At 41.3% G+C, this 22,409-nt stretch overlaps 1 protein-coding gene and 1 long non-coding RNA gene across 2 annotated transcripts in view; one reads left to right on the top strand and one right to left on the bottom strand.

Annotated features, from left to right (window-relative positions):
- Positions 1–22,409, bottom strand: part of CNTNAP2 (contactin associated protein 2) — a 1,698,090-nt gene that overhangs the window by 80,959 nt on the left and 1,594,722 nt on the right. Inside the window, exons 19-20 of the mRNA XM_050937667.1 lie at positions 13,472–13,717; positions 10,445–10,578 (exon numbers count right to left, since the gene is read on the bottom strand). Of these exons, the coding sequence (XP_050793624.1) occupies positions 10,445–10,578; positions 13,472–13,717 (380 nt within the window). The remainder of the gene's footprint in view (positions 1–10,444; positions 10,579–13,471; positions 13,718–22,409) is intronic.
- The window catches only part of LOC127043773 (uncharacterized), a 489,959-nt gene that overhangs the window by 360,683 nt on the left and 106,867 nt on the right, over positions 1–22,409 (top strand). The window lies entirely within an intron of this gene.

Here is a 22,409-nt window from a genome sequence, read left to right as displayed (position 1 = left end):
TTCAAAATGAAGCATCATTGAATGTATATAATGTTGACATCTAGAGTTTATAATAAACACCAATATTACAATAAAATATTCCCCTCCCAGAGAACCACTGGCTGTGTCTCATCATATACACAGAAAGTTAGCAATCAACCTCCGCTCTCTGGAAGACTTCATTTCAGTATCTTGTTATATGTATAGTTCATTGCCATTTGTTCAACATGAAGAGAAATGGGTTGAGATTCCACTTGCATTAGGTTTAGGAAATAGGACTCACACTTCAAAAATCTTTTTTATTTCACCTTTTTCTCTTAGGGGTTTTAATTCCTTCAGAAAAAACCTGAGAATTAATCTTGCTTTGGGATCAGATAAGAAAGATTGATCAACTAGCAGACTATGGGATGCCATAAGGAACATTTATCCTGTCAGGGTGGAAAAAATACCAAAATAAGGCAATGAGTTCATGAAAGATTTACAAATTATGGTCTGTAGAGTCTTTCTTGGTGATCTGGAGAATGAAAGCTTTTGAGAACCAGGCTATGTGTAAGGGGTCTGTGAAAGTTGGTTGTTACCACAGAACAGTGGTTTTCAACATGTGGTCCGCAGATCCCTGGGGTTCCGCAGACGATGTCTAAGATTCCCAAAGGGGTCTGCACCTCTATTTGAAAACTGTAGGGGTCCACAAATGAAAAAAAGTTGACAACTGCTGCTCTAATACGCGTAAAGCTTTGAGACTTTGCTAGCTGATTGACAAGTGGGGGGGTGGAGGGGTGGGAAGAAAAAGATTTGTCTGCAATAATACATAGTTCAGCTTAGCAGCAGCAAGTCTAAGGAGTGCAAATGGTTACAGCTTCAGGTTTCATAAAAGCAATACAACCTTAGGGCTAAATTCTGTCCTGGGATGTATACGAAAGATTTCTGTTGATTTATTTTCTTTCTGTTGAGTTCAATGGGAGTCACACATGTGCCAATGAGGAGAGAAGGTCCCTATGGCCCCTGAATTTCAGGATATTAATATTTGACTCTCCCATTTAGTAAAGAGGGATATGGACTTTTTTGCAAATTTTCCAGTCCTTCTGGTTTCAACTCAGTCATAAACTAATGCGTCATTGTTTTTCTCATGGGATTTTGGTCTTTCTACTTCTTGTTTTTGATGAAATTGGAAAATGCAGAACCACACCCAGTTTACTAAACTTCTCTGAATTGCAAAAAGCAAAAAATAAAAAAAAATACACTGGGTTCATTTCAAGCATTTAGTGAAGGCTCAGGCTTGCATTCACTTTATTTGAATTGAATCATCAATCATTACTTATAAGACAGTCCTGTCTCTACCAAGGTGTGTTCCAAGAACGTTTTACACTATTTCCCTGAGTACATTCTCTCCATCATGCTTCAAGTCCCCTCCAGCCTAAGAAGAGCGAATTGCCAGTCACCCTTGAATTTTGTATCCTGAGCATGAGTGCTGATGTTTCTGGCATAGGTTCTGATACTTCCATGTGTTACATCTGAGCAGGCAGGTGCAAAGATGTTTTGCATCCTAGGCGAAACTTCTACCTTGCGCCCCCTAGCCCCGAGCATTGTGGCAGCTCTCTGCCCCCCCTTGCCCTGAGGCACCCCCCTCGTGACAGCTCCCACCCGGCCTGGGAAGCCGTGAGCCACAAGCCCACCACTTCTCCACCTCCTCCCCAAGCACGCTGTTGCTGCTCCACTTCTCCCGCCTCCCAGGGTTGCAGCACCAATCAGCTGTTTGGCGCCGCAAGCCTGGGAGGGAGAGAAACAGAGCAGGGCAGCGCGCTCAGGGGAGGAGATGGAGCAGAGGTGAGCTGGGGTGGGGAGCAGTTCCCCTGCGTGCCGCACCCCCCCTTACTTGCTGCAGGCAGCCCTACCTGTGCCCCACTGCCCCAGGTCCCTCCTCCTAAATGCCGACGATGACTGGGGCGGCCGAAGATCCAGCCACCACGGTCGCTGCCAAAAGACCCGAAATGCTGCCCCCCAAATGCTAGTGCCCTAGGTGACCGCCTAGATCGCCTAATGGGTTGCACCGGCCCTGCATCTGAGGAAGTGGCATCCCATAAAGACATTTATGCATAACCCTTTGCAAGACCAGAGGTATAGCCCTCAGGCTTCCAGAGGTAAAATAATAGCTTTATAGAAAAAGATAAACCTTTGGTGAGACCGGAACCAGGGTTTCCAGTGTTTCAAACATATGGCATGTTTTGGCTGTTGGCCTGAAAGAAGAATGGCTTGTTCTGAATGAGATTTGAGTGTATGTGGATGGGTGTAAAAGAACAGTTCATTGTGAGGTGGATTTCAGATACCAGACTCCATGGTTCCAGAAATAAAAGAGTGTGGACCACTTGCAAATGGTTATTTAATGCATCAGGAAAATTTAAGCTTCAAAATACAGGCCCAAGAGAAGAAAAATGTTTTAATATAAGAACATTTAGAAAACAGTTTCATTTTGCAAACTGTAGATGGGAGTATGTTAGATTTTATGCCAGACACTGATATTACTTTCGAACGACATTCATATATTTCATGAAGCTTATATAGGATGGCGAAAGTGTTCCTGTAGAAATGTGTTGGTCTGGGTGGTACATAGCCCTGGGGTACATAATACATCCATGGAAATGGCTTTAAAAGAAGGCATGGAGATTTGGAGACCGGCTGAGAATCTACAAATATATCCCAATAAGGAAACTGATTAACATTATATTTTGCTGTGTTCCTTTGGGTATTATTCTATTTAATATTAAAATACATCCCATTTTTATTTCTTGTGTAACAAACTTAATAGCTCTTATATAGCACAACAGGAAAAACAAGTATAATAGGAAGCATATTGTCCATATTCCATCCTCATTTAGAATCTTGATTTTTGGGGCACTGCATGGGAAGCCAAAGGGAGAATGTAGAAGTCTAGCCCTGAGGCAGAAATTCTTTTCATTCATGGCTCTATAAGGGCATAATCCAAAGTCCAATGAAATCAACAGAAAAACTCTCATTGACTTCAATCGACTTTGGATCAGGCCCTAAGCATAGGGAGATTTTTTCTTGGACTTCTTTTTTATTATTTTAAAATGAGGCTTTACTTTTGTGTGAATAACTCTAAACACCATTTCTTTCCCCAAAAACTTGATATTCGATTGAGACTGTTCTGTTGTTTATGATCTGGAAAATACTCTACTGAAGTATTAAAACCTTTAATGAAGTCAAAACAAATAAAACTCGCCCTACATGGCCTAAAGCCCAGCTCTTGACTTTTCATTTACTAGGATAACATAGTCCCCATTTGTCTTACTTAGCTTCTTCCTGTCCACAGGTGAACTTACGCAGTCTTGGAAATGTGCCATGGCTACTGGTAGTTGACATTTTAATAGAGGTGAGACACAAGAATTTTTATAAGCAAATTTAAACGTTGTCCACGTCATCAAAAAAGCAGAAGCAAAAAAGATCAAATGTTTACCTATATGAATTTTTTTTTAAATACAGTCTTCTTGAAGCCTGGACCAACAGTTAACACTGGACACAATTCCTGAGAAAATGGTGGCATTACAAACAGGACACAGTAGTTTAATGAGGCAATAACTGTTGATTTATTCACAGTCACTGAATGAGAAAATTGTAATATGCAACCTGTTAGACAGAGTCCCTGTTACTTTGTTTAAATATGCCGATATTAGTGATGAGGGCCATAATTCCAACAATTAAAATCATTCACACTAAACATCTGTTTTTAAGCCTATATTTATTTATGTCAAAGATTTTAATCAAGTTCTGATTGACCGGCACAAAGACATAAGTTACTGTCTAAGTATTCAACAGACTTATGTTTATCGCATCAGCTGGAGTACCAATGGGCTCAATAGTGAACCTCTTATTCTATTTATTCATAAGTGATACCCCTGAGAGTTGTGATAAAACAACTCCACAGAACATAAGTAGTAGTGATTTATTGTCAGAGTGAAGATTATTTAAATATTTTGAACACTGAATGTACCCTACAGGGTTATTACAGTAAGTTAGAGAGACAGGTATTCTGAATATGAACTTGCTGTTAACACAAGAAAAACAAACCTCATGCACTGGAGTTGGTGCACTCATGAGAGTGACATTTTATAGCGCCGTGAGAGTTTGAGAAACTGCATCGGGCAAGCAAGCTGCCTCATTTAAAGAGGTAAACAATCTGCTAGTCTGACTGGAAAATGGTTTATAAAAGAAAACACAAGTCCACTTGGTGCAGCAGTATTGTGCCAAAGAGAACTCAAACATTGTGACCTGCCTTAGGACACTGAGGCCTTGTCTACGCTGGCAAGTTTGTGAGCCATAAAGCAGCTATCTGTGCTGTAACTCCTGAGGTGTACACACTGCCAAGCCACTTAGTGCACATACACTGTGCAGTTGCAGCGCTGTAAAAAAAACACCCCGATGAGAGGTATCGAGCTTTCTGCGCCGGGGGGTACTGCGCCATGATGCCAGTGTAGACACCCTGGTTGATTACAGCACTGTGATTGACCTCCAGAAGGTGTCCCACAATGCCTGTTCTCGCCTCTCTGGTCATAAGTTTGAACTCTACTGCCCTGCCCTCAGGTGACCAACTGTGAGCCCCACCCCTTAAATTCCTTGGGAATTTTGAAAGTTCCCTTCCTGTTTGTTCGATGACGCTTGCAGTGGTCTCAGCGCGTCTTTCCTGGCGGCCATGCCTGCTCCATGAACCAGGCGATCCCCCACTTGGAGCAATGCCGAGCTGCTGAACCTCATTAACATTTGCAGATAGGAGGCTATCCAGTCCCAGCTGCACTCCAGCCATAGGAATTATGATACTCATGGACAGATTTCATGATGCATGACAGAAAGGGGCCACGATTGGGACACACTGCAGTGCAAGGTCAAAGTGAAGGAGCTGGAGGCAAACCGCCAGTCCACTGCTGTGCCCATGAGCTGCCAGTTCTACAAAGAGCTGGACACGATACTCGGTGGCAACCCCCCCTCCACTGCGAAGGCCACTGTGGATACTTCGGTGGCTTGCATTCCAATTGAGAGTGGATCGAGTCAGGAGGAGGAACTCTTGGATGAGGATGTGGAGGGGGACCTAGAGGCAGAGGATGACTCCGAGGTCAGAGATGCATGCAGTCAGGAGTTCTTCTCTACCCCAGAGGAGTCTAGCCAGTCACAGGTGTCGGAGCTTGGTGAAGCACAAACAGGAGAAGAGGCCCCTGGTAAGTGACTCTGATTTTGGGAATCGCTGAAGTGAGTTGTTGGGGGCAGGAGGGTTGCAGAAAGCAGGCTGGTGTCTGTATAATGCACATACCACAACATGCCTAGCCTGAGCGGCGGAACAGGGTGTTGATTGACTCCCTCACTTCACAGGAATCTGCCGCAGAGATCTCCACAAAATTCTCATGGAGATACTGGGCAATCCAATGCCAGAGGTTCGTTGGCAGAGCTGCTTTGTTTCTTGGCCCATTAAGGGTGACTTTCCCACACCACTCTGCTGTCATGGGGGCAGGTATTGCTGCACACAGGTGAGTTGCATAAGAGACAGGGCGGAAGCTGCAGTCTTGAAGAAGACCCACCCTTGATTCCCTGCTCACCTTCAGCAGTGAGATATCTTCCATAAGGAACACAGCCTATGGAAAATGTGGGGACAGTAATGATTATAAGGCCCCCTCTCCCCCACAGTGCTGGCTCTCTCCAAGAGCCAAGTGTCCAGTACGGTCCTGCAACACTGATTTCCCCTGCCCCTGCGGTTACACACCATTTTGGGGGTCTTGTGGCTCATGTGTGCTTGCCGGGGGTCAACCAGTTAATGACAGGTATGTGAATCGTAGCTGAAGTACAGTACCCACTGCACTGTACTCCAAAGGAGAAGGTTGGATAGGGCACCTGGATATACACTAATCTTTAACTGTTCCGGGACCCCACCTCCACCTGGAATCCTCCCTTCCCCCACCCCCCTCAATTCTGATGTGGTTTTTTTGTTTCTCTCTCCCTCCAGTTGTTGTTTTTTAATAAAAGAGTTATTTTTGTTTAAAAGCAATTTTTAGTCTATTAATTGAAAGCAAACAGAGCCCTGCAAAGCAACAGGCGATTTTCTTAAACCTTCATAGTACATTGTCTGCACCAATCAGAATCACCTCCTAGCATTACAAGCACTGCATTTCCAAGCACAGCAACAAATATTAGTGGCTTTCAGCTTCAGAGTGCTGCCTCAAGGCATCCCTGATCCTTATGGCCACACACTGCACCCCTCTAATAGCCCTGGTCTCCGACTGTTCAAATTCAGTCTCCAGGCACTGAGCGTCAGCAGTCCCACCCTGAGTGCTTTCACCCTTCCCTTCATTCGGTCCAGCCTCCCATATAGGCAGAGCCAGCAGGCCTTTAAATGGCCAAAACCACACTCAACAGTCATTCTGCACTTGCTTAGTCTATTGTTGAACTACTCCTTGCCACTGTCAAGATGCCCTGTGTCTGGCTTCATAAGCCACGGCATTAAAGGGAAGGCAGAGTCTCCCAGGATCACAATGGACATTTCGACTTCCCCTATTGTGATCTTCTAGTCTGGGAAGAAAGTCCCTGCCTGCAGCTTCCTGAACAGGCCAGTGTTCCGAAAGATGTGTGCATCATGCACCTTTCCAGACCAGCCTGCGTTAATGTCTGTGAAATGCCCACAATGATCCACAAGCACCTGGAAAACCATAGAGAAATACCCCTTCCGATTAATGTACTGGTTGGTTATGTGGTCCAGTGCCAGAATTGGAAGGTGTGTGCCATCTATCACCCCTCCGCAGTTAGGGAAACCCATTTGTCCAAAGCCATCCATGTCACGCACGTTGTCCAGAGTCATGGTTTTTCGGAGCAGGATGCAATTAATGGCCCTGTACACTTCCATTAACATGACTCCAATAGTCGACTTTCCCACTTCAAACTGGTTAGTGACCGATCGGTAGCAGTCTGGGTAGTCGGCTTCCACAGTGCAATCGCGATGCGCTTCTCCAATGACAGGGCAGCTTCCATTCTCGTGTCTTTGTGCTGCAGGGCTGGGGTGCGCTCATCACAGTCCCATGAATGTGGCTTTCCTCATGCAAAAGTTCTGCAGCCACTGTTCGTCATCCCAGACGTGCATGACATTGTGATCCCACCACTCAGTGCTCGTTTCCTGAACTCAAAAGCGGCATTCCACTGTGGTCAGCACCTCCATGAATGCCACAAGCAATATCATGTCATAGCTACTACACATGGCAAGATCAATGTCAAACTCCTCTTGACTTTGTAGCTTAAGGAATAACTCCACTGCCACTTGTGATGTGTTAGTGAGAGCAAGCAGCATATTGGTCAACATTGAGGGATCCATGCCTGCAGACCGAAGATGCAGAGTTCATAGTACACAAACTACTGAAAGATGGTGCCAAATTTGGACGGAAGCACAGAGATTGCTGGGATGTGAAGTGATGCATCACAGGCATTGGGACAGGACCCAGAATGCCCCGCGACCCCCTTTGCCTTCCAACAACTCTTAGCTGCAGAAGAGGAAGAGATGCTCTGTGGGATAGCTGCCCAGAGTGCACCGCTCCAAATACCACCGCCAAGTGTCGCAAGTGTGAATACATTACTGCGCAGGCAGCCGACAGTGTAAACACACAACAGCAGTTTCCCTTCAGTGCTCTCTGAGCAGCTTTGTAATTGCTGGTGTTGTAACTCTGCCAGTGTAAATGTGCCCTGAGAAAAGACGTTACTTTGTTCTCTAACACCCACATTTTCAAGTACAGAGAAGCACACATCTTCCCAAATTCTGAGAAATGGCAGGTGATATTAATCCTGTGTCTCGAAATAGGCTCTGCATCAAAGGTTAGTGCAGCCCACCAGAACAAAACAATGCCTTCTTCTCTTAAGTATGTATATGCCCACGTTAAAGCTGTCTCATTTACAGGGGAAAAACAGGTAAACCTCAAAGCCTTCCCTTTTCTAGGGTACGAACCAGAACCAAATTAAAATCCTCCCTTTTCCAGGGCATGATATGGGTAGCACAGGATTTTTCCTATCATGAGCCACTCCTTTCCTTATCCTCTTTTTCATGCATATTGTCTGGGCCCTGTAGTTTAATAAGCCTTACCTGCATCTGCTCCCCAACTATTTAACCCAGTTTTGTTCCATACATCTGCTGACCTGACAGGGTAAAAAGCCCTCAACCTAGTTTACCCTATCAGTGCAACCTTAGAGGTGTGTGGAAGCCTCCAAGGACCCAAGTGGATAGTTTACTCTCTCTCACTCTCAACGTAACATACTGCAAAAATGTTGGATTAACCCCATGAGATGCTAGAGTTAGGCTAATTAATGCAAGGCGGGCACCCTTAATTGTGCTGGCATTTTCCAAATAGAGTCTGGAAGAGGGTTTCATATCCCATCACCAAGTTCGAGAACAAATTGTAACAATCAGCCATACATCTTCAGGAAACATTCCAGGCACTATAAAATAGAAGCATTTAAGGTCCAGAGGAAAAACTGACTACAAATCTTATCTGCTATCAGTTTATAGTTTGATAAATAAGAAACACCCTATCAAACAGTTTGGTGAATAGTCTATACATGTTACACAGTTGCTGAGGCTGTGACTCTTTTTACAAACAGAAGAGTAACTTTCTGAAGAAATTCTGCCTCAGTGCAACCAAAGTGATTCTGAATCAGAGATGCGTGCGTACTCGACTGTGAGCTTCAGGCAAATGATGCCATAATCCACTGACAAAGCTTCCCCCTGCTGCTTTTTTACTGGCAGGTATCCATTTTGATCACCTCCTGGTAAATGCAGTGACAGCTCCCATCCTTGATCTTTTCGCTTGGTTCCCAAGGAGACCTCCTCTTGTTATATTTTATTCATGGTGCCTGCTGTGTTGGTTCCCCCACATTGTAAACTAGGTGAGGGGATTAAAAAAGCCAACATAACATAAGGAAGTCAACTCTTTGGATGCCTTAAGTATGGACCAGCTATCTGAGATTCCTTGAGGGACCTGTAGGGCAATCTTCAAACATCCACTATTTAAATAACTAAAAAACCTACCAACAAACCCTGCCAGAAAAATGTTTCTCTCATTTTCTCAGATGTGGAATTTCTCTCCAAAATTACACTGTTCTAAGGCTGAGGAAGGGCAATATTCAATTCTACACTAATGACAGAATTAAAGTCCCATATCTTACAACATATTAGTGCTAAAAGCAGGATTTATACCAATAGAAACCCCAGAAATTCTCCCTTTCTGGTGGACATACAGCTTTTGTTTTTAGCCTTAGCAGCTCACAAATACTATGACATTATTATGTACAATAAAGCTATTTTGTGTAATTTTCTGAAGTTTCTAATATGTATTCTCTCTGTCTCTAAGTCTTGGACAGCTGGAGTCATGGTGCTAAGGGAGCATAAAGGCAGAAGAACATTTTTGAATACTTTCTAAATATTTCTCAAATAGTTTTTCTATAAAATTTGAGACATTTGTACAATAAATGAAGCTGCGGTGTGATATAAAGGTTTTATTGGAACTTGTCTGGGATGATATGCCTATTTTATTTTTGGTTTGCCACTTGTAAGTACTCAGTCTATCTGAAACTCATGGCAGTAAAGCTTTTATACCACACCATTCGTTATTCTCCATATGTATACACATATGTGACAGGAACTGAAAGCAGCTCTATCTGATTAACATATAGTTAAACAAAGAAAAAGGTGTTTAGAAAACTTTAACTGCTTCTCACAGTGCCTCTGTGAGGTACCAGCGTAGCAGCCATGTTAATCTGTATCTGCAAAAAGAGCAGGAGTACTTGTGGCACCTTAGAGACTAACAAATTTATTTGAGCATAAGCTTTAGTGGGCTACAGCCCACTTCATTGTATGCATGTAGTCTTCCACTTCATGAATCTGAAGAAGTGGGCTGTAGCCTATGAAGGCTTACTCTCAAATAAATTAAGGTGCCATAAGTACTCCTGTTCTTTCTGTGATAGTATTGTGCTCATTTACAGAGAAATAAACAGAGACACAAATAGGTGAAGTACTTGCCAGTGTCACACAGAAAATGAATTAGGACTGGAACTCAGGAATCTAGAGTCCTAGGCCCTCAATCATACTCCTTCACTTATGTCCCAAATCCTGCCAACACTTATGCACATCCTGAATTTTATCTTCTTGAAGAGCTCCATTGGCCATACCTCCATTGAGCACAGTGGATCTATTCATGTTCATAAATTTAAGGATAGGCATATTTAAAAGAAAGGCATTGGTAAGAAAGAAAGGATGCTCCTATAACTAGCTCACAAGACTGGGATTCAGTAGATATGGGACTAGTTATGCTATGTTTGTAACATGTATTTGTATCTTGGTATGGAAGGCAATAATAGTAATAGTTTTATACCTATGACTATCACTGTTAGTAATAAAGCTGTATAGTATTCAAAGGCTCAGATGTATATTTACCTGGAGAACTATGTCCCTTTCATTCCGTGTGACATTAACACTGTGTGGCTGTCCATTTGCCATGTTTCTGTGGTCAACATCAATGTTATATGGCTCTCCAGTGCCTCCAAGGTTGTATCGAATCTGTAAGTTTCCTACAGAAAGAAATGTACAACATTTTAAACTATTTACACCTTTATTTCCCAGAACTTTTTTTCCCCCTCTTCATTTCATTTTTAACTTATGACCTCCATAATTTCATATTTAAATCGCTCTTGGAGTTGAGCTCTGCTGCAGAAGAATTTAAATAGGAAGAGTCAGTGCCTGACAATTTAAACCTAGTGGGGGTGGTAATTGTTTCCAGTTTACAGCCATAAACCAGATAGTGACCAGTGTCTCAAAACCAAAGCAGCTGCAAACCGTACTAACTAAAAAAAAAACAAGTCAGAATTATACATGAAATGGTATGAAAGTGACTTATAAATGTTAACGTATAAAGCAAGACTGTTTTGTGTTGAGATTGTTATCCTTGCCCAAATAAAATTGTTAAAGCTAAATACAGAAATAAAAGAATAATCGTTTTATTTGGTAGCGGGAATAAGGATTTCCATCAATAAATTAAGGATACTTATGGAATAAGTATAACATCTGATTTATGACAGATGAATATTGAAATTATATGTGAACACAAGGCTTTCTTTCCATCCCATTTAGTTGTTGTTTATGGATCAGCTGTCCTTGGGGTGTTTTGAAGGACTCTGAAGGAAAACTTTTAGTATTTGATGCAAAAGAGTTTTGACAAATGGGTGATTCAAGTTAGGTTGCTAAGCAGAAGTGGTCAATTTTTTTTCATTGCAGCTCTTTTTCAATGGAGAATTGGTTTTTTGAAACTTTTTTTGCAGAAAATTTCAATATTTCATCAGAAAACTGAATGCCCTCACACAAACGTTTTCAGTTTTTAGCCAAACCACAAAATATTCTGATTCAAAATGATGCTGTTATACACCATGGGAGCTGTAGTTCAGATATCTTATGCTTCCATTTTCTCTGGCTAGATTACTTCTCCCATGATGCACCATGGCCCGGGATTCCTATGATGCATTCTCTCCCCTCACCAAGAGAGAAAAAGGTTGTGCATCTTTAGAGATATAGTCTGGCCAAAGGGCCCAGACCACGGAAGAGAATAGGAGCATGAGGCATCTGAATTACAACTCCCATAAAACACAGCAGCACCATTTTGAATTGAAATATTTTCTTTTTTGATATTTCAACAAAAAGTCTGAATTTTATACTTCCCCCCCCAAATCTCTCTTTTCTAGCCAGCTCTACTTCTAAGTACCTTTTTATGCATCTAAATAGGTGGCCCAATTTTCAGAAGTGCTACGCACCCAACAGTTTCCACTGACTTCAACAGACATTACCGCGTAAGGTGAACACGTCTGAAAGTTAGGCCACTTATTTAGGTGTCTAAAAGTGGATTTAGAGCAACCTTTACTGAAATGTTGACTGTATGGTTCTAATCTTATATTTGAGTTGTAATTCTGCTGGAAAGGTGCCATCTGTCTTTATTGATGTAATATTTATAAAATTAGAATTAAATAATAAATATGGCTCCAATCCTGCAACTTACAATGTGTGGGCAGAGGGATGCATTTTCACAGAGTCCCACTGAAGCCAATGGGTTCTGCAAAGGTGCAGCTGTCTGCCCATGTATTGTAAATGTGAGGATTGGGGCTTATATTAAAAATATATAAATGCATTTGTGAGTTTCAATGGGCTCTTAATAAACCACAAAAGCCAGGACTATTTTAAGATTCTATATAATGCAGCACTCCAAATGCAAACTGGAAAAAAAAAGTTCATTCTTGTCCATATGCACTTCTCCTCTTCTCAGAAATACCACTCACCTCCTTCCTGATCTTCCCTTCCCAACAATGACAAGCTGCACTAAACATTTGAGACTGAGTTGATATTGTAGCTGCTTCCAATTAAGTGACACTGACAAACATTGCTTAGAGCTTGATCTTGGAAACACTTTGGCACGTGAATAAAGTAATTCACAAACTAAGAGTCCGCAGGATCAAGCTCTGGAATTTCACTGTATTCACTTTGATTATGTAACAAACTAATTTTGGGGGTTGAGGTGAGAGGGGCAATGGCAGCAGAGGATATCACAGTGCTTTAAAAAAGGGCTATATTCATAAAGAAATTTATGTGTGATGACACATCATCACCACACCTAACTTTTAGTAAGGGTTTGTGAATCCCAATGGGATGTGGTTTTGGAATTTTGGTGTTTAAAATGGCAGTAGCCCGAAGTGATTGGCTGTCAAAAAAAAAATGCCTCTGTGAGATGGGTATTAGCTTTGTGTTTTATACAGGGACAATGACACACACAGACCTGTCCATGGTCTAACAGCAATTCAGGGATAAAGCCAGTTACAGAATCCATAACTCGTCTCCAAGACCTGTAGTCTAACCATTAGACCACAAGCCTTCCTTATTTATGTTTTTTATAATCCAGTGTTTCTTAGTGTTCCTATTTCCTGACATTAGACCTACCCTTACTTGAATTGAAGTCAATGGTAAAACTCCCACTGATGTCAGTGGGAGCTGGATCAGGCCCTTGGTGGTGGGAGGGATTAAGGAAAAGTAAAGGTGACAGAAAATAATAGGTTGTATAGTACACATTTCAATGCAAGAATCTGACTTTAAACCTCCCGCCCTTATAATCTAATCTCTCTATTTTATATTTATTAAAATGGATGCTGCTTTGGGTTTTTATGCCAGAATCTCAATCCACCCTATGGGCCTGACTTTCAACTCGATTACACCAGTTGCATGGGACTCCATTGACTTGAAAAGAGTTACACCAGTGTAAAGCTAGTGCAATAAAATACAGAATCAGGCCTTGCGTCTCCTGTTTTGAAATTACATGGTTGGAGAGATCTTCTCATTAGCTCATGGCTTTTGCTTTGGCTATTGTGTGCCAATTTTTTTTTTAATCAGTAGTAACTTCAGCGGAGAAAGCTCAGAATGATCACTTACCAGATGGCTTGACAAGCACTGCCATGTAGTCCTGAGTGTAAGAGCTGATGTATAGGAGGACACAAGGGGACTTGGTGGTACTGAAGCTGAAACTGAGCGCCTCCTTATTCAATCTGAGGTCTGGCACAGTGTTATCATGGTCTGTAGAGCTCAACATAGTTCGGCTGACTAAGTCTTTCACACTGATCCCTGGGGACTGGAAATTATATCGGAGCCACATCCCCTCTTCAAAAAATGCTCCAACGTCTTGAAAACAATAACAGGAAGAGAGGTAAAGGAGAAAGTGAATGTGCTGAGACATTCTTTGAAAAATACCAGGAATAAATAGCAATAAATAAATTATTATTATTGAACGTAATTGGTGCTCCTTTATATGTCCATCTAGGATGAAGAAATGAAGCACCTTGCAACCATTAACAAATCAAATCGATCCTCATAACTTCCCTAAGAGGAAGGAAAGTACTATTCCCATTTTATTGATGGAGAAATGAATACACAGAGAGAGAACCTAATTTGCCCAAAGTTATGCAGAAAGCTTGTAGGACATCTGGGAATTGAACCCAATTGTCTGAGTCCTACTGGATTGTGGAATAATCTTACAGGGATTGTTGAATACTCCAGCACTTGAGAGATTTAAAATGAGATCAGACAAAGAACAGAAAAATCATCTACTGATGGGGCAAGTCTATACTGAAAAGGCTGAGGGGTATTTACCAACTTTAACTTCTAAGAACTTGTGTTTTTGCACTGAGTGGCTTAGGGGAAGAAAGGAGCTCTTTTCCTTCTAATGCCCCTAGCAGGAGGCAGGCACAATGGGGATATTTGTGGTCCTGAAGAATCGTCAGAGAAGTTCAACATGCCAAAGAAGACGTGAACTGGTCAGTAGGGCATATAGCTAGGGTTCCTTTCCCTCAAGCAATCTGCTAGCATTTAGAGGCCAATGGTGGGTGAAGTGCACACTGTACTCCTTTTTGGGGGAGGCGGGGTGCACATATGAGCACTCTTCCCTCAGTGCCTTGGAGACATCCTGCTTGTTTGTGTTCTTTGTGAGCAGAATGCCTCCCGTTAGGCACTACACTTCTATACCCTACTCAATGTAGCTATGGTTCTCAAAGCCGGAATTTAGCCAAAAGAGAGCAGCAACCATATTAATAATATTTAGGGGAACGAAGAATTAAAACATTAAAATCAGCATTTATACAAAATAATTAAAGCTAGGCCTTTGTGAACATTCAAAAGAGAATGCTGCCTCTAGCCCATTTCTACCAATAACTCCTCAGTCTTAAAAATGTATTACAGCACAATAATTCAGCATTAAGGCCCTTCCACTGTGCCAATATCCTAATATTATTTACTACCTCACATCAAGAGACTAGATAAAGATAGATCAAGCATAAGAAACACTAAACAGATTAGAAGGTCCTAGAGGCGAGAAAACACAGTAAAGAAAAATAGAAAAGAACATTTAAAACTTTTTCATTCTACTAAGCATTCAAATAAAATATAAAAATAACTGCTTTTATGTTAACAATTATAAAATAACTTTTTAAGCTAATGATAACAGTATGACTTTTCTCACATCTATTATATTTCTGATATACATCCCCAGAGTCTTTGTCATTTGTAAAAGGGAGCATTATAAAAAATGATGACATATCCTGGAAAATTGCTGTTGAATGCACAAGTAATTACTATGGACCAGGTTCTTCTGCTACCCATATTCTGCAGAATAGTACCTTAGTCCATGAGTAGTCTTGTTGTGAAGTTGCTACTGAATATGATTAAGGGCATGAGAATCTGTAATTATAGTAAAAATTTGAGATGTCTGAAAAATGGAATTTCCATCACACAGGAAATTCAGATGATATTTCAACATTTGTTTTTGTCTTGAAACAAAATGAAAAGTTGAAATATCAAAACTTTTCATGGAATGAAAATCCCCCCAAAATTTGATTTGGAAAATGTCAAAATGTTTCATATTAAGGCAGTTTGACATTAATCTTTTCATGCACTTGAACAGTCATGGTGCCTCATGAGAGTTGTCACTTGGATGCTGCATACTCCCCTTTCCCCTATGGGTTGGTTGGGCTGTATCTCCCAAAGTCTTTCTCTCTGACAGAGCTGCGGCCATACATCGTGGGGGCTCCAGTACCACAGTGCATCATGGGAGATAGAGTGGCCCGGAAGCCTGGTCCACAGAAGAGAATGTGGGCATGAGGCACTCAAACTGAGGCACCAAGATGGCTCAGACAGACAAAACAGGTTAATGTTGAACCGACACAAAATGGAACCTTTTCATTTTAATTTTCCTGAAAGAAATTTTTTTGTATGGGAAAATAGACATATTCCCCATATTTTCCATTGAAAAAGTGGTTCAATGGAAAATTCTCAACCATGTCTGATAATAATAGTACACTCCCACCTATTTCATACTTAAAACACATAATCCAAGACTAATATAGTTACAGAATACAGTGAAAGTTGACTTCAGAAACTACTCAAGGGAATGAACAAACAATTGAGAAAAAGCAATTTCTTTCCATGAGTTTTATTAACAAAAACGTGGACCATACTTTGTATCAAGGATTCGGGACACTGTCACATGGTGGTCTAAGAGTCCTTTCAGGCCTTAATTACAGAGCGCACCACTTCAGGCCTCCTTCACTACTAGCCTGTTTTATTTTGTTGCTCCAGCAGGCCTCTGCCTATAGTGCTATTTACACGCCCTAGCCAGTGTCCCCACTTGCTTCTGGGGAAGGGAAGGGAAGAGAGCACGCAGACATCCTGCAAGCCTCTGGCACTCCGCTCCAAGGCTGCCCTCTTCTCAATTTATATGCATCCACCTCCTGAGGTTTCTTCTCCCTCTAATTAGTCCTTCAGCTGTAGCTCTACTCAGTTGATTGACCTTCCAATTAGGTTTCAATTAACCTATATTGATGGGGATTTGATGACAGCATGCTGAGTCTGCTCCTGACTCAGAACAAATCTATCACAGGACCATGTATAAATAGTTTATAAAGGGTAATAGATATTATAAGTATATTATAGACATTGGTAATATGTGTTAAATATGGCTATGAGCGAAGGTTATCAGCAACCTTATTGACTATTGAACTCTATAACAATATGAGTTGAAAACCATTTATTAAAACAGCTACAATTTATTAACCCTTTATATACTATTTATAAATATATGCTTCATGTAAACAGGCATCAGATTACCACTGAAACTGCTAAAATGTCAATATGCTATACTATTTATATAGAATTTCATTTTAAATAGCTCCTTCCATATTTGAAGTATCTCAATGTCCTTTGCACAGTTATAAGCAAATATTAGTAGCAAAACAGAGGTGCAATCAAATGCTGATTTTACAAGATGTGCAGTAATGTATGCCTGGTACTGGAGGGTAGGAATGTGCCCTTAGCTAAAGGCAAGGTGGCGAAGATGTAAGAAAGAGGTTACATTACCAGATATTTCATTGATGCCCCTTTCCAGTGTCCTACTAAGCACTAGAAAAGATCTGTCTTCCTGGTACCTTATAACAAGTTCCCAAGAATTGAAATATAATATTTAGAAGTGACACTGCAGCCACATAAAACAATTGTCCAAGCTTTGATCTCACAGTATTGGAAATGATGTAGAGCCACCGTAGATGTAGATTTATAGCTGCCATTTCTTAGGAGAAATTTTAAATCACCTCAAAATAGTTATGCGAAAGGCAATTTAGTTTAAAATCTTTGTTTTTCGCTAGATCCAATTTTTATACTTGTTTGGATGAATAATTAAGAGGACTATCGTGCAAACACCTATCATCAAGTTCAGTGCTTACTCCTGTGAGTTAGTAGCATTGAAAATAGTGAGACTGCTTATAGTATTAAGCACTATGTACCGTAGTAAATGTTTGTAGGATTTGCCCCAAAATAGCAGCTTATGTAAATGTTAACAAACAACTGTATGATAGTTCTGTGTTACATCATTGTCTAGAGCTGCTGATGCAGAAAGGCTACTTGCATGTGTAGTTGTTTTTCAGTGATGAGTGACATGATACGTGTATGTATAGGGTGAAAGTCTGCTCTCACTTACCCTGGTGTCAATTTAAAGCTTCCTCCAAAAACCCACATGGCTGCTACCTTATTATCCTTGAAATCCATCCTTATGACTCATTTCTCATAGAAAAAAACATATTGCTAGGCAGGTGGTGAGCCAATATTACTGCTATTGTTTGGCTTGTTACATCTATTAACTGTGCACACAGCTCGTCTGTAAAATTATTGTTTTTTCCTTTTCCTTCCCAGTCTGTTTGCCTTACCTGCTTGTTATGTCTTATCTTTTAGCCAGCAAGCTTTTTGGGGCAAGGATAGTCTTTTACTACATCTCTGCCCAGTGCCTAGCACAATGGGGCTCCCTGGCTGGGAGTACCAGCTCTCCCCTGCCCACCTACTTGCCGATGTGGGCTGAACCAGCACACAAAAAACAAACAAAGAAAAAAATCTTTCATGGTTCATGTGACATTTCTGAGACATTTCATTCAGGCCACTAACCTTGCCTATATTACAGTCTAAAACCTGCAAAATAAATGGAATGTTCTTGAAACTAACTTCAGGTAAGGACACATAAATAATTACCAGAATAGCTGAATAATTATAAATGTACCATATATTGCAGCATATCTTAAAATCTGCCTCACATTTGCCTTTAAGAATTTTAGGGACACAGTTTACTCTGGATAGATCACGACTTACACAGCAATTTACATTTTGGGCTTGATCCTTCAAGGTGTTTAGTGCCTGAGCTCAGGTTCCAGTTCAGCAAAGCATTTAAAAACATGCTAAAGTCAATGGGATTTAAGCACACAACTAAATATCCATCCTTAAGGACTTTGCTTAGTAGGCATGTACTGACTGACTACAAAGGTAGATGAGGGTGCTCAGCACTTTGTAGGAGTGGGCCCATTACTTTTCTGTTAAAATATCATAATCCAGAGGCAGATCATTTTTTCTAAATTGTACTCAGTTATGACTTTGAAATGCTGATTGCTGATCAGTAAGGACATTTTCTACTGGGAGGACACCAAACACTGATCACTTTGAGGGGTTTTTTAAACAGGAGGCATCTAAGTCCTTGATTCAGGAAAACATTTAAGAATGAGTGTAAAGCACTATTGACTAATGGATATTTTCCTGAATCTGCACCTAAACAAGGAATGACATTTTTTGTTTAGGAAAAATAGTGATTAACATAAAAAAACAACTCCTTGTTGATGAGGTGTAGAGGAGATTCCATATACCCACTGTTGCCCTCTTTTGGAATATTTTAGATGAGATATCTGAAAAGAAGAGACCGAGGAGATAAAACATGGTAAAGGGTTACTGTTTACACTGTCCTTGCAAGACAAAAGCTTCAAGGAAGAGATCATGGCACTAGCAGATCAGTTTTCTTTGGCTAGCGGCACATATTTCCAAACCAATATGCAGTGCAGTCATGCTCTGTTGACAGTCATAGCAAAAACATAAATAAAAGAAGTTTGGATTAGCTGCCTGGAAAAGCACTAGATAGGATTTGTGAAACAACAGAAGCAATTTTACCAAGGCAGAAGTATACTCTCAATATGAACCATATACATTTTGCAAATCTACTCTGACATTTAAAAAAGGCATGAAACAAAACCTACATACAAAACACAGATAGATTTAGAACCGACAAACTTATTTTGAGGTTCAAAATAGTTCCATCAACTCCCTACCCTCACTCTCATTCGATTATTTTCGTCTTGGCACAATCCAGTTCCAGTCAGGGCCAGAGGTGTTGAAAATTTTGATAAAAGCTGTTCTTGTGCTATTTCCACCTGGACCACAGTCAGGAATTACCACAAATCTCAAAAGGAAGCAAGTTATCATGAGCTTTCCAGCCTAATGTTGCAGACTGATTCTTCTCCCCTACTGGTTTTACATTATTGAAACTCCACTGACGACTTCTTCCTTCTCATGTGCCATCACACGTAATTAAGATTCCATAGGCCAAATGTTACCCTCAGTTATACCCGCAACCTGACCATCTTCAGATTGTGATCTTAATGACAACTGTAAAAGGCCATTGCCATCAATGGGTTGTCACAGGTCAAGTGTCGAGAACAGAACTTCATACTCAATTCTGTCAATGATGCACAAAATACCTACAGAACCCAGATCCTTTTGCAAGAGCTGAGTTGGCTCTGTGCTGTTAACAGGTCAAAAAAAGTGGGTAAACTTATTGTAACACTCAGATAAGCAGATAGGACTCTGCATGTATACAAGAAGCAGATCTGTTGAATAAAAAATGTCATTTTAATATAGTTACTTAGATGCAGTGCACTTAAAGATAGGATATCTCTATTGCACTGGCACTAAGACAGGAGAGCACTGTCTGACACTTGTCATCTGATAGGCTTCCAAATGAGTTCCAAACTGGGTTGTGATCTCTTTCCCCTATCCAAAAGAATTCTGGCTACTTCTGTGGGCTTACTGTGTCTTAATAAAGCCTCATGTTTTCTGCTGATAAGCATCAAGATCTCTGTTGTTAAGGGACTTATTTCTGGTGATTGTGCATTGGGCTGAAATCCTAGCCCCATGGAAGTCAGTGCCAAAACTCCACTGACATCTAGTGGGGCAGGTCTTTACAATGGTTGTGGGACTACATCATGATGATGAACATTATGCTAGCTGCACCACAGAAGGACACATGAAAAATTGCAGCAACAATGGATGTTTGTCTCTTTACGTCAGAAACCTCAGCTGAAATATAGGTTTATAGCTGGAAGTCATGCCTAGTGCTGAGGCTGCAAGCTTTTTCCTGCCCACAGGTACATAAAAATGTTTCCAACCAAGGGCATACACCAAAGACATCTCAAAGCCTTGTGGCTCGCACACAGATTGTTAAGTGACCTAACAAAGCCTCTTTCTATCATCATCTTTTTTATGTTTCTCAACTCTATCCCCTCTCCATCAGTACAGAGTATGAACTACTTACAAGAAGTATGACAGGAATGGCCTGTACTACCAGAAGTCCTAGACAGCACCAGAAATTGCAACTCCTGCCAGTCTGTGGTCACAAAGACTGTAGGGCAGGTCTACACTACCGCTTAAGTTGATATAACTTATCTCGCTTGAGAGTGTGAAAACGACACCCTCCTGAGCAACGTAAGTTACATCAACTTAAATCAGTGTCCACAACAGTGCTATGACGCTCTCCTGCCGACATAGCTTCTACCTCTTGAGGGAATGGAGTAACTATGGCGATGGAAATGCGCTTTCCCGTTGGCATAGTGCATCTTCACCAGACAGGCTACAGTGGCGCATTGTGCATGTGTGCCAATGTAGTGCGATAGAGTAGCCTGGCCCTAGACTGTTGAGACACCTGCTGGCCAGAGGATAGTAAAGGTAAGCGTCTCACTGTTTTTCTTGATCTGGGAGAGCCATTGCACTGGGACTTTTGAAGACTGTACTGATTTTCATTTAACTGCTCGGTGTACTTAGGGTTTATTCTGCTCTCAGTCCCACTGTATGTTTAGTTTGTGCAGACAAGAAGTGGGGATTTAAAGCATTTTCTAGAACATTTCCCAGAGCGTGTTCTTTGGCTGTCATCACTGTATATTTCTGAGCATTCTGGAGGTGGAGTCAACTGGAGAAATACAGCAATTATTTATTCCAGTTAACAATACAAACTCATTAAATGTCTATCCCCGTCTCCAATTATATGTATCAGTGCTCAAGGCAGAGAAGGCAACATCGGAAAAATAACATGCAATGATGCCTTTTATACAACCTGGCCAAAGCCCATTGAAATCTATACTAAGATTCTCATTGATTCAAAGGGCTTTGGATCAGGCTCCTGATGAAGTGATTTTATTCCACAGTATAAGTGAAGGGTTTCTATAATTAGAATTCCATTTTGCACAAATGCACCAAAACAGTTCAGAACTTTGATTCTACTTCACTATGCATAGAGGGAAGGGGGTATGCCAGAGGAAGGCTGGTGGGTGTTGTGCTGCAGCCACTGAGAGACATTACACTGGGGAATAAATTAGACCTGCTCCTTAGAAGCTCTAACGTATGCTGAGGCTACGTCTTCACTACTAGCCGAATCGGCGGGTAGCAATCGATTTCTCGGGGATCGATATATCACGTCTCATCTAGACGTGATATATCGATCCCCGAAAGAGCTCCTATCGATCCCGGAATTCCACCAACCCTAACGGCCGTAGCAGAGTCGACCTGGGGAGCCGCGAACATCGATCCCACGCCATGAGGACAGTAGGTAATTCGATCTAAGATACTTTGACTTCAGCTACGTTATTCACGTAGCTGAAGTTGTGTATCTTAGATCGATTTCCCCCCGTAGTGTAGACCAGCCCTGAGTCTGGTTGGCCCAGGATCATGGAGCTTGCACCCTTCACTGCATCCAAGTGGAGTGGAGATTCCCACTGTTTATTTATATGAAAATATCCTAAGTAGCAGGGAAAAAAAGACAGGCAAAAAAGAAAGCTGTATAAAATATACATCAGAAGAACTGTGCCTGAAGAAAATATTTTTTGCATGTTCCTGTGAGCACCAGTAGGTCTATGTGGAGATGCTCCCAGAAGTAACATCAGGGGATGTTTTCCAGTGTTGCAAGAGTAATTCCAAAAATATTTGCAGCTGCTTTCTACAGTCTCCATGGGATGATGGCCCAGTGGTTAGAGTTCTAGAATGAAGCTTGAAAGACCTGAGTTTAATTCTCTGCTCTGCCATAAGCTTCCAGTGTGACTATGGCCAAGTCACAAAGAGTGTCTCTTCACAGCACAGTTAGTTCCAGTTATAAACTCTAGCGTTACCCCTAACTCGACTCCTGTCCACTCACAAAAAACTTCCAGTTTGAGTTACGCAGTGTGTTAACCTCAAGCTAGCTGGCTTATCAGAG

This window comes from Gopherus flavomarginatus, chromosome 2 (assembly GCF_025201925.1).
Source record: "Gopherus flavomarginatus isolate rGopFla2 chromosome 2, rGopFla2.mat.asm, whole genome shotgun sequence".
NCBI lineage: Eukaryota > Metazoa > Chordata > Testudines > Testudinidae > Gopherus > Gopherus flavomarginatus.
Note: the sequence above shows the minus strand (reverse complement) of the source record. Positions and strands in the feature narration are given on the sequence as shown.